The 17,555-nt window shown below is 39.7% G+C and overlaps 2 protein-coding genes across 8 annotated transcripts in view; one reads left to right on the top strand and one right to left on the bottom strand.

Annotated features, from left to right (window-relative positions):
* chst12a (carbohydrate (chondroitin 4) sulfotransferase 12a) overlaps window positions 1-17,555 on the bottom strand; it is a 458,541-nt gene that overhangs the window by 128,935 nt on the left and 312,051 nt on the right. The window lies entirely within an intron of this gene.
* ttyh3a (tweety family member 3a) overlaps window positions 1-17,555 on the top strand; it is a 120,248-nt gene that overhangs the window by 50,265 nt on the left and 52,428 nt on the right. For all 6 annotated transcript variants that reach the window (XM_049475511.1, XM_049475510.1, XM_049475512.1 and 3 more), the window contains exons 4-5: window positions 10,366-10,477; window positions 11,576-11,796. In XM_049475511.1, coding sequence (XP_049331468.1) covers window positions 10,366-10,477; window positions 11,576-11,796 — 333 coding nt within the window. The remainder of the gene's footprint in view (window positions 1-10,365; window positions 10,478-11,575; window positions 11,797-17,555) is intronic.

The raw sequence follows: 17,555 nt of genomic DNA, 5'->3' as shown, positions 1-17,555 counted from the left end.
AGCGGAGCGCAGCCGAGATCCGCTCGGTTAGGGTGGGTTTCGCTTCATCGCGGGAGATTTTAGGAGCGGAGCTGAGATTCGCTCGGTTAGGGTTGGTTTCGCTTTATCGCGGGAGATTTTAGGTGCGGACCGGAGCCTAGCCTAGCCTAGCCTAGCCTAGCCTAGCCTATCTTATCTGGCTATGTGCCTGTATGATTGCGTCATCACGCACTGACGTAGACCAGCTACGGAGGCTGATTGTATTCAGCGCTGCAGTGAACTGACGCCGCTAAAAAATGCCTGTCTGTGAATAATACATATCGATATGCCACAAAAATGATATCACCGTTATTGAAACATTTCTTATCGCGATAAATACAGATATCGAAAAATTGTCCAGGCCTACTTACAAGGTTACGTATTCCTATTGCAGAGTTGGACCAATGTAGTGTTAGGAGTCTTGCCCAGGGACTCTTATTGGTTTAGCACAGCATAGTCACTCAGACCTGGAATTGAACCCGGTCTTCCACATGGTAACTCACTTAGTGATGTTATCCACTGCACCACACCAACCACACCAAGGCCCTTAATCCCCATTGCTTCTCCAGACATGTGCCCACTGTATCACTGTGTGTGTGTGTGTCATAATGTATTGTACACAATAGTGACGCAAACATACTCCTGGTGATTTACTGTGTATGAAATAGACAAACTTTTATGATTTATTATTATTTTATTATTTATTATTTTATTTTTCTATAATTTCTATTAGAAAACCGTTTTATTCATATTAAACAAAACTTTCATATTTATTGTGTTGCAGTGCTAAATTTTATAAATACATAAAGAAATCCTATCCTTTTGTTATAGTGCCAAGAATATTGTTTTCACAAAAGTATGTTAAAATATGATGATTTTTTTTAAAGCCATATCGCCCATGCCTAATGCTTACTAGTGTGTGCATGTGTATAAAAATAAGCTCTTTTTAAAACCCATGATTATAAAAGAAGCAGTGAATCAGCAGATGTTCCAATATAACATCCTTATTATGTATCACGCAACGCAGGTGTACGGTGGCCGAGAAAGCCCAGCGCAGTGCAAATTGAAAAGCGCTGCAAAAGCACAAAACACATCCATCAAAATTACAACACAGGCGCAGCAAATAGAAAAACGCGCTGCAAAAAGAAAAACGCGCTGCAAATAGAAAAACACGCTGCAAATAGAACCACAACACAACGGAAGTGAGTCACAACACAACGGAATTTTCCCGGGGGACCTTAAAAGATGCTGTACCAGCTGTATACAAAGGACAATAAGTGGCAAACAAGCTTCTGAAAAGTAAGTTATGTTTATTACCTGTGATTACCACGGTTGTGTGCATATTATTAAAGGTTCTGCTTCACAAAACGCCTTGTTTGCCACTTATTGTCCTTTGTACACATAGTGAAGTCCGAGACGTTACTGAAGACGCAGCTTAGCTGGTACAGTATCTTTTAAGGTCCCCCGGGAAAATTCCGTTGTGTTGTGACTCACTTCCGTTGTGTTGTGGTTCTATTTGCAGCGCGTTTTTCTATTTGCAGCGCGTTTTTCTAGTTTCAACGCGTTTTTCTATTTGCTGCGCCTGTGTTGTAATTTTGATGGATGTGTTTTGTGCTTTTGCAGCGCTTTTCAATTTGCACTGCGTTGGGCTTTCTCGGCCACCGTACAGGTGAGATGCTTTAATACAATTTATGATTTACTATAGCAACCGCAGTATCGAGCAGGGTCAGGACTATATTGGTATTTTGCTCATGTCCTGCAGGCCCAGAGCCCGGCTGAAGCCCATTCTCATGCATACATTTCACACTGTGTGTTTCTGCATGTAGGAGTCAGCAGTTTTCTCCTCTACAGTAATTATCTGTGCTCTCAGCTCTGACCTTGGTGCTGGACACTGTAGTTGGAATATGTGTGCGATTAAGCATCCGTCAATAAACTGGAACTCATTACAGAACTGCAGCTGGAGTTCAGGATTACACCCTCAACTTCAGGTTCTACTGGAAATTGATTTCTTTCACCTTGGCTGTGATCCACACATTGATGTGATGTGCTGCTAGGTAGGTGCAGAGGGATGCATGTGTTTATTAGTGTTATACAGGTACAAAAATGGAGAAAGTAGCGTTCACTGGTATGAAATTGAGCGCTAATAATTAATCTGAAGAGTTTGGTGTCAGGAATCATATTACCCATTTGGGTGCTCTTTATAATTGTGATGTCACAATAAGGAAACCTGCATAGAACCACCCTGGCACCACCCCTTAGCTCTCAACCCCCACCAGAGCCCCATCCACTAGATAAGCTTAAAAAAAACAAACAAACAAAAAAAACATTCCGGTCTGCTGGTTGAGGACCTCAGACAGGATTAGTCACTGGACTTTGTTTGAGGGAGGGATCTGTGACAAGTCAGCACCTTCAAATGAAGAGTAAAATAAGGTAGTAAGCATCGTGCCAATAGGTTTATGTCTATCTGCTCCAGAGTCCTATTCTTTTTTTTTCTTTTTTTTCTTTTCTTTTCCTTCCCCTGTTTTCTCCCAAAAGAGCTAAGCAAGTTGTCCCACCTGTTCAGTTGCTACTCAGATTTATATCCCCCCATCACTGTTGAAGCCTCCTCCGATTCATGTGAAGTCAGCCACCACCTCTTTTTGAACTGCTGCTAATGCCGAGCAGCATTACAGCGCAGTCGGAGGAAAGCGCAGCGACTCGGTTCCGATACATCAGCTCACAGATGCCTTGTGCTGATCTACATCACCCTAGGAGTGATGAGGGGAAAGAGCACCATCTCTACCCAGGCAGAGAGAGCAAGGCCAATTGTACTAAAGGAAAGCTGCATTTCGGCAAGCTGCATGGCTGGGATTCGAACCAGCGATCTCCCAATCATAGTGGCAGTGCTTTAGACAGCTGGACCGCTTAGCGCCCTCAGAGAGTCCTGTTCTTCTTGTACTGTACTTTTCTACTAGAATTCTACAAGCTGTATGTGTGCATTTGCACGTCTGCAGCTTAAAGTAGCTGAATGCTTTCTCTGGAATTTGCATTACTTCCCTGTCTGTAAAGATGATCTTCAAAGAAGCAACTTCAAAAGCAGAACCTCTGCCTGGTCAGCACAGTATTCCTGAGATAAATCCATCACAAACCTTTACAGAGGACGCGGTTTGACCCCTAATAAGAACAGGCAGAGTTGTGTATTGAATAGCTGAGGAGATAGATGTGTATCCTAGTGCAGGGTTCTGGTGTGGTTTGGTGCTCTGTGAAAGCTCAGTACAGTAATAGTGTGTGTGTATGTGAGTGTGTGTGGTGCTGAAATCCTTTGTTTAACTCAGTCCCTGCAGATTATCCCTCAGATTTACTGCCTCGCAGGAATGCTGGGAACTCCAGCCAGGCCACTCTAATGTGAGAGTCATGTGACCGCACGGCCCCGGGGAGACGGCAGGGTGACGTCTTGCTCCTGATCTCTGGAGGCTTGCCTCAGCATGCCCCGGCCCCGGCTTCAGCTTCAGCTCAGGCTCAGGCTCCAGCACCAACCAGCACAAAGCCACAGATCATAATTATCTGCAAAATGCTCATCAGTAAACAAACCCGCACTGCAGAACAGAAACCAGCAGTCCTGCTATCTCTACTTACTGATACACAAACCCAGTGCCTAACTCACCCTGTGGCCTAGTTTCCAAATCATGCTTTTAATGCACTGGAATCAGCAGCAAGTACCAGCCTAAACAAATCCATGGCAGGGATGGACACACGTATTTGAATATAAGTACTTTAAATAATTTTAATATTTGTTGACCTCCATCAACCAGTCAGTTCAACATTTATTCAGTGTAGCAGAGCATTTACAAAAAGAAAAAAAAAAAGAAAAAAAAAAAACTAAACAAAACTTTCATGCAAATAAACTTTCATGCAAATAAATAAATAACCAATTGTCTCTTCCATTCAGCTGCTATGTTCAGCTGCTCTATATCCCCCATCACTGGTGACGCCAAAACACAAGGAGGGTGAAGACTAGCACATGAAGCACACAAACTGCTGCTGATCCATCTTCCGAGTAGCATCACAGCGTGCTTAGAGGAAAGCGCAGCGACTCGGTTTCAATACCTCAGCTCACAGACGCCTTGTGCTGATCTACATCACCCTAGGAGTGATGTGGGGAGATGGTGCCATCTACCCATCCGAGAGAGCAAGAACAAATGTGCTCCTCTCTCAAGACTCTGGCAGCTGATTGCAAGCTGCATGACTGGGATTCAAACAAGTTACAATATCCCAAACATAGTGCAGGCACTTTAGACCGCTGGACCACACAGTGCCCTCTCAAATATTTAATTTTATATTAAAATTTAAATTAAAAATATGAATGAATGTAGAAGGGAAAATAATCTAGATAGTACAAAATAAACTTATTCTAAAATAAATATGTAAAACAAATTAAAATGTAAATTAATAAAAACAAAATCAAATATGGAAACAAATGTCAAAATAGTATCCAGCTGTCAAATTATAAGACTGTAATACTTCAAATGTTTGTAGATATCCCTTCAAATGAATGCACTCACCTATTTTCTTTTTGTTTACACCCATTGCTGTCACAGATGTGCAAAAGCACACAGGCACAGTTTGTGTAGTCCCTGTGGAGTGTGCCAATAGAATAGGACTCTGGAGCAGTGGTGGAACTGTGTTCTCTGGAATGATGGAGCTTCATCCAACACTTTGGGATGTTATGAGTTAGGGGGTTTGCGATGAGTCTGACTCATAGACCGTATAGAGCTGGACAGAGCATCGTCTCTCAAAAGTGAAGCCACCACAGGTCGGGCGCCCCCTGCTGTTCGGTTTCAGAAAGCCGAGTAACCCCACCCATTCCCATAGGTTTCAATGGCAAAACAGACAACTTTCAATCACGTTTTTTTCTAATATACTGTAATTCTACCTCCATTATTTAAATGTAACAGCTAGTGTAACCTCTGCTTATATTGTCAAATTTTTATATCCCCACAGAATTAGTTTTTAAAACGTTATTCAGCTCTATTAAAAAAAGGTGTAGTTATTGTAAAAGGGCTGGTTATGGGCGGGACCAATAACAGACCGTCAGCTCCGCTCCGCAGCCTGTGACCGCGAGGCAACCCTCAGGGGCGGGTTTATTCAAATGAGTAGGCTGGTCTCCACAGTCTTTCTCCCTCCTCTGGTCTCTACTGCGCAGACTCTGGTGTCAGGATCGCCAACATGGCGGAAGATTTTGGCTTCATTTTCATTGAATGAATGGGAACAGAGACACGGCGTCCATCTTTTTTTTTTTCAGTCTCTGGTCTGACTAACTCTCTTGTTGCTGGATGCAATCAAATCCTCACAGCAGTACTTCAAAATCTGTAAGAAAGCCTTTTCTGGACAAGAGAGCTGGATACTTAGTTACTCCAACAAAAGCTGGATGGAATCTTTTAATACCCTCAATTTTGACAGAATAAGTGGATAAATTGGTGTTCCAATACTTTTGTCCATATATTGCATATTTTAGAAATGTATCAATACATTATGTTCTATGGTTCTATTATTTATTGCAATGCATTGAATAAAAAAAAGGATTGTCTATTTTAAAATGCAGAAACTAACAAAAAAATGTAGGGATGTGCTGAATATTTGGCAACCAAAATGTTTAGTTACTTTTATTGTTCTGAAAAAGTTACAAAACAAAATTTACATTCATACTGATAAAAACTGTAATGTTTATGGTTAGTGTTTAATAATTAATTTTAAAAAGGGCAATTTTGTAATTTTTTTTTTTTTTTTAAAGAACAAGACAAAAATACATTTATAAATTAAAATCTTAAAAAAATATATTCAGTATTCAGCCTTTACCCAAAAGGTTTCATCTTGTTTGGTTTGGTTTGGTTTGGCACCTGTAAAAATGAAATGCCTGTCTCTACTGCAGCTCAATCATGGTGGTCTTCAGGTGTACACTTGGAGGTCTGAGCAGACCATCAGCCTCCAGACACTGGGAGTTCTCCTTGAGTGCTGGTGCTCAGACTGAGCTCTGCAGCCTCGGCTCCCGCTCAATGGGTCTTTGTTTGGGCAGCGGGAGCTTCGCTCAACCCCCCTCCAGTGAGGCGCCTCTGATTGTGACGCCTATTGAGAGCTTCACAATAGAGTTGGGTGACAGACTATAGAGAGGGAGGGAGGGAGAGGGTTGAAATCAAAGGGGGAGGAAATGCCCACTTCAGTGGTGTGCTCTAGTGCCACCTGCTGGTGTGGTAGTAAGCTGGCATCTGGAGTGGGGAAGGACCGGGGAGTTGACTGGTATCCTGTGTTTACAGTTTTGCCATCTGTTAGCAATATAGTAGCGTCCAGTCAAGACTTTAGTACAACATCCAGTACAAGACATAGCTTGACTACACTAAATATAGACCATATATAACAATTTATTAGTACAACATTTACCAGCAGTGCAGTTAATTAATAAAAGTACTTTATATATAATACAATAAGCCCAAAATTGTGCAAAACTATTCATAGCAATAATTCCAATTCAATGATTCTGGATGCTTTAACTCATAATGCTTTAACTCATAAGTCATTGCAATGATTAAAAACAAACATGATTGCTGATATTCACACATTCCAATCATTTGGTAGATTTTAAAATGTCCTAAATATGGGCTGGGTATCGTTTAAAAAAAAAAAAAATTCAATACAGATCAATACAATACTTTGAATTCAGTACTGATATCCATTCAATACTTTTTTCGATAGCTAAAAATACAAAAAAACAATAATTATTCTCACAAAACATAATAACGACTTTATCATTCTGGATCTTGGAACAAAATGTGAGCATGTTTCTTTATGCATTTCAGTTTTAAGATGTGGTTTTTTTTTTCCTTTTGGTACTCTTGGTAATTTGGTACTTTGGTACTTTTGATACTTTTGATTGTCGTCTTATTGTGTCCCAAAATTCTCCACAATTCTATTTAGAAACTTTGCTGCATGGTCAAAAGTATTAACCAGGGGTGATTCTAGGAACACTATGAAACAAATAGACTATGGACTTTCCGTATGTTTCCAGGAGGTGTGCATCATTTCAGAAGAAATAGAATAATTTAGGTACAAATAAAAAATAAAAAAAATAAATCCTAGTACAGCTGCATTCTTCATTATTTTTTCTAACGTATTAGAAACACACAGGCCGACCAATGGCTCAACAGCTATCTTTTATCACGCCAATTTAAACAGAGGACAGTGGCTGTTTGGCTGGCTGCAGCATTAGCTTAATAAATTAAAAGTGTCAGACAATCACAGCATAAAGAGTGCACGTGTGTTTGTGAGTGTGAGTGTACGCTCAGTGCATGGCAGAGTGGAGAGAAAGTGGATTGTACCATTTACGCAGCAAGGGAAGACTGCTGTATTTTTTTATTTTTTTAAATTCTGTTTAATGATCTACTTTCCAAGATTTTAATGTTTCAGCTTAACAGAGAAAAACAAACAAAGCTAGCTATGCCCATGAATATTGGGACCCTTCTCACTTTTACTCATTGTTTCTTCTGTAATCAAGTGAATAAAAATAGTTTATTCTGCTTTTGTTGAAGTAAATGTCTCTACTGTCCAGGAAAATATGCAAAAAAAAATTGCTGTAAGGGTTTGATTTAATGGTCACCACCCCACCTCATCTCCAGCTTGTTAACTCCTCAACTCAACAGTGCCAAAAGTATGGGTTGGTGCACCATCATTACAGAGAACACAGTTCCTCCACTGCTCAATGCTGGAGAGATTTATACTTATACAGATAGTCATATTTTTTTGGCAGAACATCTCTACTACCAGGACTAGAAACAAGTGTGTGAATGAATATTTGCTTGAAACATCTGTATTAGCAATGGGTGCAGCCTAAATAGCTAAATTAATGAACCATTCAATAGAAGGGGTGTCCAAAAAACGTTTGGACACGTTCAGTATACTGTACATTGTACCATCATATCTCTATAGCTACACTTTCAGAAAACTCTTTCTATGGAAAGTCGTATCAGGCAGCGTCCTCTGTCAGATGTTGTGGGGCGGGGCTTTCTCCTCGTGGTCTGGTCCAGTAGTAGGTTAGTAGGATCTGCTGGAGTGATCGATTTGTTTGTGTCTCGCCCACACAGCCGCATCTGTTTTAACAGCCCATCAGTGTGAACGCCTGTATCGGGTTTCAGTGCAGGGAGCTATTGATCCTAATATGACCTCAGCTGGTCAGTGTGTGTGTTTTGTGTGTGTGTGTGTTTCCCTTCCCAAAGAACCTGCCTTCAGTAATTACCTGGACAATTTAGCACTTTGAGGTCAAGTGCACTGTTAAGCATGCAGATCTGAATATTACAGCTGTCTTGGTGGTAGTTAAAATGGCCTGGGTTAACCCTTTTCATTTTTCATCAAATGATACTAAAAAAATATTTTTTCTAACTCAAACTCATTGGCATTGGCTCATTTTTTTGTGAAAAACATATATCAAAACACATTTTCGATAAACACACACTGTACACCCCCCCCCCCCTACACATTTATATTACATACAGTCTGTTTGGCCAAGGGCTAATAAACATTGCTTCATTTGTAAATTTGAAACTAAACAAATTTTCTACTCATATCTTGAGTTTAATTCATTTTCTTTTACATTTTATTAAAAAACTAATAAAAAAAAGAGTAGCACTTTTTGAAAGAAATGTAACATAAGAAAGGTAAAGGGCAAATATTAACCATGTAAGCTGTTTATATTGCTTGCAATTTAGGTGAAGCAAGCATGTGTAAAGTATTTTAATGTAAAATTGCTTAATTTTGCTGAATTAAATACAAGTAACAAAGTAAACAAGTAACAAAAATATGAACACCACACAAGGGTTAAAATGATAATCAGATTTTTTTAATGCCTCCAAACGTAGATGGTTTTGAGCTTCTATAGTTTTGCACCAGAGCTACAAAGGTTATAAGCAGCAGTATATTATTAGTAAAGTGAAAATTGCATTTGAAGTCATTCCACACATTTGAGCACACTTTAAACGAATGACCTTTTTTTACAACAATTTCTCTCCTTTGGGACAATTTATTTGCTTTTTTTTCTGTACTATTTTTTTTTTTTACTTTTTATTTTAAATGCCTTTATAAATATAGACATATAAGTCTCAGTGAGACACAATTACTTTTTTCTGTAAAGTAAAAAAAAAGAAACCTGATTTTTCGGAGACATGTTTGATGGTTATTGGTTGGAAGGGCTCAAATGCTAAATTGTTTACACAGTTCCTAAAGCTGTTGAGACATAATCCAGCTCTCATTTTAACTCAGTTGTCGGAATTCTCATGTGCCAAAAAGGTCATTTTAACTAGAACAGTAAGTACAGATTTGTACAAGGGTACAAAGCTCGTCGCTGGGGCTGTATCTTATATTGAGGTACAAAAAAGTACCTTTCAGTGAAAGTCCTTTTTTGTACCCATGTTTTTTTTTATTATTGATTTTAAACATCATCAACTGATTATGTGTCAAGAACATGATGATCCAAATTTGTCTGGCTTTCACACAAAAATGTGCAATTAAAATGTACATTGTTTATTAGTACAGTGATATAGAATACTGAATATACATTTTGGCTGGTTAAATGGTACAAATCTGTATTATTGCTGTTATGAATGACTTTGTACTTCAGATGAAATGATTTAACATCTGACCCTGTAAAGACCAATATTGTACAATTATGAAGAGTGTACCTTTGAGTACAAAAAAGTACTCATATCGTACCTCTTTTTTTTAGAGTGTACAAGTCAAAGTTCATACTTAGAAATTCAGGAGATCCTCACCAACAAAGAGTTTAGAATCCAAGATGGCGGTTCAGAACATCAACAACAGTTTTGTGCATTTTTGATGTGTTTTTCTTATCATGTAGGACCCATTAATGTAAAAACGCTATAATTGTTTAATGTGTTTTTATGTGTGTTTATTTGGATTTGAATTCATACTTAGTCCAAGTCAAATTAAAAGTAAAAAATGACAGTTATCATGACAGATCTAAACCAGACTGTACATGGAAAAACATCTGAACAGCCCAGATCCTCCATATCAGTGTTTTCCCATTCGATCAAGCTCTTCTCCATAACTTCCTCTCACGCTGCACTCTCCTGATGGCTGTGTCCTCAGAGGCGTCTCTGTTTAGATCATCAGGGCTGAGTTTCCTGAATGGAGGCTCCTCTATTGGTTCCTCAGCTGTTGTGTGCAGGTCTCAAAGCATTGCTGACTTCTTCCAAAGGGTTGCCAGGTTTTCTGTGCAGGGTTTTTGTTTTAGACACTCTGTATGCCCACCATTCTGCCCTGGCACCTCCTCCTCATGCCCCCTCTCTCTCTCTTTGTCCTCCACAGCGCTGGCATTGCTGTCGGTTTCTATGGGAATGGAGAGACCTGCGATGGAGTGAACCGGCTCACCTACTCGCTGCGCCATGCCAACCGCACGGTGGCCGGGGTACAGAGACTGGTAAGCGTATAATGATGATGTACTGCTGCAAAAACACTGATCACATGACTCCCATGATGTATTTTTGTTTGTTTATTTACGTTTTACACTACTTAAATGTTATTAATTAACATCACTAAGACTAAATTATAATACATGGCCGTATATTCCGGCCAAAGTAACTTAAGCTCAGCTAACTTTAACATGTATTTATTTATAAACTCTACAGCGCTGTGTTTACTGATTACATAAAGCCTGTATTAAGTGAAGAACTTAAGTCTCTATTGTAATAAACTAATCACACACATTATTTCTACAGTATTTCTAATAATCCGCACTCCACAGGGCTGTCGTTATGTTATTAATGTACATTAATGTTCATCTCATTGATAAGTATAAGTTAAATTTACCTGCTCCAACGCTCCAAAAACCTCCGCCTCCTCCACTTCCTGCTTCCTGTGCGTGGGAGATGTAACGCTAAGCGTGCTTTTTCACATTAAAAGTCTGAGCTAAACTACGTGCTCTGCGCTTGAAAATTAATTAAACTATTCCTCGAGACACAAAGAAATTAATCGATCAGTTTTTTTTTATCGAGTAGGTCAAATGACTCATTACTTAATTAATCATTTCTCCCCTATTACAGTTTATATAAATTTATTATGTATTCTGCACTTTAATATTTTGATCAAGTTTCTTGTTACATTATATTATTTTTGTTGCATTGTTTATTTACATTACAGTCTTGGTAAGTGTTTAAAACTGTTTATGCTTAGTGTACACAAAATATAAACTATATTTATTTTGTAGCATATATATATATATATATATATATATATATATATATATATATATATATATATATATATATACTTAAAATGAATTTTCTAAGAATATCATTATTCCATAAAACAATCCTGATATATTGTGATATTATTTTATAGATCACCCACCCTTAGTTTGTATGTAGATATTGGGAATGTCAGATCTCAGTTTTTTAACACAGACCTGGATAAAAGACTCTTGGAAGATGGAGATATAATGCTATTAGATATAGTGTATAGAGATATAGTGTATAATGGAGGTGTGTGTGTGTGTGTGTGTGTTTGGGTGTTTGTGCAGGTAACAGACAGCACCACGTCCCTGAATCAGACTGTAGATGAGAATTTGCAGCGTTTGGAGACCCAGTACTCCAAGCACACAGACTACCTGTCCATCGTACAGAAGCTCCAGGGCCAGCTGGACGAGCTGGTCAAACAGATGGTGGAGATCCCCTTCTGGAACAATCCCAGCATCTCCCTGGAGGACCTGGCCGTCAAGATCGAACTCTATGACTGGTACAGGTCAGGACGACTCACGTGTTGTGTCTGTTCTTTTGTCTGCAGCGTGTTTGAGTTAGTGGGTGTTTTTGTCTGCAGTGTGTTTGAGTAAGTGCGTGTTTTTGTCTGCAGAGTGTTTGAGTTAGTGTGTGGTTTTGTCTGCAGCGTGTTTGAGTTAGTGTTTGAGGTTTTGTCTGGAGCGTGTTTGAGTTAGTGTGTGTGTTTTTGTCTGGAGCGTGTTTGAGTTAGTGTGTGTGTTTTTGTCTGGAGCGTGTTTGAGTTAGTGTGTGTGTTTTTGTCTGCAGCGTGTTTGAGTTAGTGTGTGTGGTTTTGTCTGCAGCGTGTTTGAGTTAGTGTGTGTGGTTTTGTCTGCAGCGTGTTTGAGTTAGTGTGTGGTTTTGTCTGCAGCGTGTGTGAGTTAGTGTGTGTGTTTTTGTCTGGAGCGTGTTTGAGTTAGTGTTTGAGGTTTTGTCTGCAGAGTGTTTGAGTTAGTGTGTGGTTTTGTCTGCAGCGTGTTTGAGTTAGTGTGTGTGTTTTTGTCTGCAGCGTGTTTGAGTTAGTGTGTGTGTTTTTGTCTGGAGCGTGTTTGAGTTAGTGTGTGTGTTTTTGTCTGGAGAGTGTTAGAGTTAGTGTGTGTGTTTTTGTCTGGAGCGTGTTTGAGTTAGTGCGTCGTTTTGTCTGCAGCTTGTTTTAGTTAGTGCGTTGTTTTGTCTGCAGCGTGTTTGAGTTAGTGTGTGTGGTTTTGTCTGCAGCGTGTTTGAGTTAGTGTGTGGTTTTGTCTGCAGTGTGTGAGTTGGTGTGTGGTTTTTGTCTGCAGCTTGTTTGAGTTAGTGTGTGGTTTTGTCTGCAGCGTGTTTGAGTTAATGTGTGGTTTTGTCTGCAGCGTGTTTGAGTTAGTGTGTGTGGTTTTGTCTGCAGCGTGATGGAGTTAGTGTGTGTGGTTTTGTCTGCAGTGTGTTTGAGTTAGTGTGTGTGGTTTTGTCTGCAGCGTGTTTGAGTTAGTATGTGGTTTTGTCTGCAGTGTGTTTGAGTTAGTGTGTGGTTTTGTCTGCAGCGTGTTTGAGTTAGTGTGTGTGGTTTTGTCTGCAGCGTGTTTGAGTTAGTGTGTGGTTTTGTCTGCAGCGTGTTTGAGTTAGTGTGTGGTTTTGTCTGCAGCGTGTGTGAGTTAGTGTTTGTGGTTTTGTCTGCAGAGTGTTTGAGTTAGAGTGTGGTTTTGTCTGCAGCGTGTTTGAGTTAGTGCATGGTTTTGTCTGCAGCGTGTTTGAGTTAGTGTTTGTGGTTTTGTCTGCAGCGTGTTTTAGTTAGTGTGTGGTTTTGTCTGCAGCATGTGTGAGTTAGTGTGTGTGGTTTTGTCTGCAGCGTGATGGAGTTAGTGTGTGGTTTTGTCTGCAGCGTGTTTGAGTTAGTGTTTGTGGTTTTGTCTGCAGCGTGTTTGAGTTAGTGTATGTGTTTTTTTCTGCAGCGTGTTTGAGTTAGTGTGTGGTTTTGTCTGCAGCATGTTTGAGTTAGTGTGTGGTTTTGTCTGCAGCATGTGTGAGTTAGTGTTTGTGGTTTTGTCTGCAGAGTGTTTGAGTTGGTGTGTGGTTTTGTCTGCAGTGTGTGAGTTAGTATGTGGTTTTGTCTGCAGCGTGTTTGAGTTAGTATGTGGTTTTGTCTGCAGCGTGTTTGAGTTAGTATGTGGTTTTGTCTGCAGCGTGTTTGAGTTAGTGTGTGTGGTTTTGTCTGCAGCGTGTTTGAGTTAGTGTGTGGTTTTGTCTGCAGCGTGTTTGAGTTAGTGTGAGGTTTTGTCTGCAGCGTGTTTGAGTTAGTGTTTGAGGTTTTGTCTGCAGCGTGTGTTTGAGTTAGTGTGTGGTTTTGTCTGCAGCGTGTTTGAGTTAGTGTGTGGTTTTGTCTGCAGAGTGTTTGAGTTAGTGTGTGTGGTTATGTCTGCAGCATGTTTGAATTAGTGTTTGTGGTTTTGTCTGCAGTGTGTTTGAGTTAGTGTGTGGTTTTGTCTGCAGAGTGTTTGAGTTAGTGTGTGGTTTTGTCTGCAGTGTGTTTGAGTTAGTGTGTGGTTTTGTCTGCAGTGTGTTTGAGTTAGTGTGTGGTTTTGTCTGCAGAGTGTTTTAGTTAGTGTTTGAGGTTTTGTCTGCAGCGTATTTGAGTTAGTGTGTGGTTTTGTCTGCAGTGTGTTTGAGTTAGTGTGTGGTTTTGTCTGCAGTGTGTTTTAGTTAGTGTTTGAGGTTTTGTCTGCAGCGTGTTTGAGTTAGTGTGTGGTTTTGTCTGCAGCGTGTTTGAGTTAGTGTTTGTGGTTTTGTCTGCAGCGTGTTTGAGTTAGTGTGTGGTTTTGTCTGCAGCGTGTTTTAGTTAGTGTTTGAGGTTTTGTCTGCAGCGTGTTTGAGTTAGTGTGTGGTTTTGTCTGCAGCGTGTTTGAGTTAGTGTGTGTGGTTTTGTCTGCAGAGTGTTTGAGTTAGTGTGTGGTTTTGTCTGCAGTGTGTTTTAGTTAGTGTTTGAGGTTTTGTCTGCAGCGTGTTTGACTTAGTGCGTGGTTTTGTCTGCAGCGTGTTTTAGTTAGTGTTTGAGGTTTTGTCTGCAGCGTGTTTGACTTAGTGCGTGGTTTTGTCTGCAGCGTGTTTGAGTTAGTGCGTGGTTTTGTCTGCAGCGTGTTTTAGTTAGTGTTTGAGGTTTTGTCTGCAGCGTGTTTGACTTAGTGCGTGGTTTTGTCTGCAGCGTGTTTGAGTTAGTGTGTGGTTTTGTCTGCAGCGTGTTTTAGTTAGTGTTTGTGGTTTTGTCTGCAGCGTGTTTGAGTTAGTGTGTGGTTTTGTCTGCAGTGTGTTTGAGTTAGTGTGTGGTTTTGTCTGCAGCGTGTTTGAGTTAGTGCGTGGTTTTGTCTGCAGCGTGTTTGAGTTAGTGTGTGGTTTTGTCTGCAGCATGTTTTAGTTAGTGTGTGGTTTTGTCTGCAGTGTGTTTTAGTTAGTGTTTGAGGTTTTGTCTGCAGCGTGTTTGAGTTAGTGTGTGGTTTTGTCTGCAGCGTGTTTTAGTTAGTGTTTGAGGTTTTGTCTGCAGCGTGTTTGAGTTAGTGTTTGTGGTTTTGTCTGCAGCGTGTTTGAGTTAGTGTGTGGTTTTGTCTGCAGTGTGTTTTAGTTAGTGTTTGAGGTTTTGTCTGCAGCATGTTTGAGTTAGTGTGTGGTTTTGTCTGCAGCGTGTTTTAGTTAGTGTTTGAGGTTTTGTCTGCAGCGTGTTTGAGTTAGTGTGTGGTTTTGTCTGCAGCGTGTTTTAGATAGTGTTTGAGGTTTTGTCTGCAGCGTGTTTGAGTTAGTGTGTGGTTTTGTCTGCAGCGTGTTTTAGTTAGTGTTTGAGGTTTTGTCTGCAGCGTGTTTGAGTACGGTTGTTTGTTTAGGGGAGCTGGTGAATGGGCTTTTCTGAAAGTTCAGTGTTGAGATGAGAGTATGTAGATGAAGAGAGGGAAGAAGAAAGCAGCTGAAAGGAGCGCTGGCTGTCAGATCAGGCGTGAACAGTGCTCCTTTAGAGAGAGCGTAAATTAGCATTCGGCTCACTCTCGGCATCTGTCAGCCTCTCATCACCATTTACATTTCTCTCTGAGAGGAACTCTGTGTGGGGATTTGTGCCCTTTTTCTTCACTGCTTGCAGAAAAAAATCTTTACTTGTTTTACAGAGGAGGAGGAAGAGGGGAAGGAAGAGGAGGAGGAGGAGGGGGGTGAAACTCAAAATCAAAACCATGTCTTAAGATGCTTCAGCTTTAGTGTTGTCAGCATTCCAGTGTTTTCTTTTTGCCTTAGATCCCATCCAAGACAAACGCAGGAGAATGGAAGCAATTAGACTTGAAATGTTTAGTAATTTGTGGCAGCCCAGCCAAAACTTCTGTACTTAAAATGTTTTGAGGAGTTTGTGGAGAAATCTAATTTACACAACTTCCTTCTTAAACCAAATGTGATTATTTAGATTAGTCATGCGTGGATATTGGAGAAAAACAAACAAACATTTTTTTCTTTTAAAATTAAGAGAGCACTTTCTGAGCAGTTTCTGAATCAGTTTCTCTGATTTTGCTATTTATAGGTTTATGTTTAAGTAAAATGAACATTGTTGTTTTATTCTATAAACTACAGAAAACATTCCTCCCAAATTCCAAATAAAATATTGTAATTTATAGCATTTATTTGCAGAAACTGAGAAATGGCTGAGAGTTTTCAGACCTCAAATAATGCAAAGAAAACAAGTTCATAAGTTTATAAATCAGTATTTGTGGGAATAATCCTGGTTTTACATCACAGTTTTCATGCATCTTGGAATGTTCTCCTCCACCAGTCTTACACACTGCTTTTGGATAACTTTATGCTGCTTTACTCCTGGTGCAAAAATTCAAGCAGTTCAGCATGATTTGATGGCTTTTGATCATCCATCTTCCTCTTGATTATATTCCAGAGGTTTTCAATTTGGTAAAAAAACAAAAAAAAAAACTAAACACTTTTAAGTCGTCTCTTATTTTTTTCCAGAGCTGTATATATAGTCAGAAGTTGTAGAACAGGGTCTTGCCTGGATGGGAAGTCAAACCCCAGTCTGCCACAGTAATTCAATTCAATTCAAAGAGTTTATTGTCATGTCCACAGTAAGAAACAAGTTTCCTCGTACAATGAAATTCTTTCTTTGCTCCTCGCCAAGTATGCCACAACGATAAAAGTGGAAAATATACAATAAAGAAAGAAAAAAACTAACTAAATTTAATATACTAGCAGTGCACGCATTTGTGTACTGCTTAGAGAGCAAAAAAAAGGCCAAAAAAGAAGATACAAACGGCAAACTAGAGCAGAGCAAGCAAACACATCCGCCTCGGTGGGTGCCATGATGCCAGGAATGTTATTAATGACATTATTCAATCTTATACTTACTTTCTGGCTGCTTTAGCCTTCAAGTATAATCCAGTGCAAAGCTAAAACCCAGCACACATCTTAGATGATTGATTAGATTTCAGCTAAAGAGAGCATTACATGCTTCTTCCTGCTGCAGTCTTGGCTGACCTTCTGCATACTTTGGGCATCAGAAGTAATTGCTTCCATTATCTTGGATGGAAAATCAAACACATTACAGTAGCTTTACATCAGCCGTGCACAGCTGAACACTTCAGATAGCACACGTAGCTGAGCTGAGCAACCATCAATCTTTCCTCAGCCCGAGTTCACGGCCGGCTCCGTGCCTCCTCAGAGTGCTTCGGCATTGTCTTCAGCATCTCCATGCTGGATTCCTGTTCCTGGTTCAGCCCTCTTCTCTGTCATAACATCACACTCTCAGTACAGTAGCAGACTGGAGCGGTTCACTCAGGCCGGGCTGGAGCGATGCCAGCGAGGCTGCAGAGCTGAATATGCTGTTGAAGGCGTACAGATCAGACGCGTGAAACTGAGGAGCAGGAAGTTCTCCAGACAGTTCCAGCTCAGTTTAGATCACTACTGCTGCTGGCCACAAACACTGACTAGTGGTGTCAATCGATTAAACAAATTAATCAGATTAATCTCAAGAGAATTCTGTGATTAAACACAATTAATCATACTTTTTTAAATGTTGGGTATTTAAATGTCGGTATAAGAATCAGTGTTAAATTGGCAAAATTAAATTATATTTTTACGAGGGGTTTTTAATACAATTAGTTGTATTAATCAAAACAGTATTAATTAAAATAAAAAATTAATTAAGAATTAAATTTTTTTTTATACTTTTCAGAAAGTATATATAGTATATATATATTTGTCCAATGAAAAACAAGTATCTCCATTTTTGACGATTTTTAGTTT

This window comes from Astyanax mexicanus, chromosome 3 (assembly GCF_023375975.1).
Source record: "Astyanax mexicanus isolate ESR-SI-001 chromosome 3, AstMex3_surface, whole genome shotgun sequence".
NCBI lineage: Eukaryota > Metazoa > Chordata > Actinopteri > Characiformes > Acestrorhamphidae > Astyanax > Astyanax mexicanus.
The sequence above is the reverse complement of the archived record's forward strand: the minus strand, read 5'-3'. Positions and strand labels throughout refer to the sequence as shown.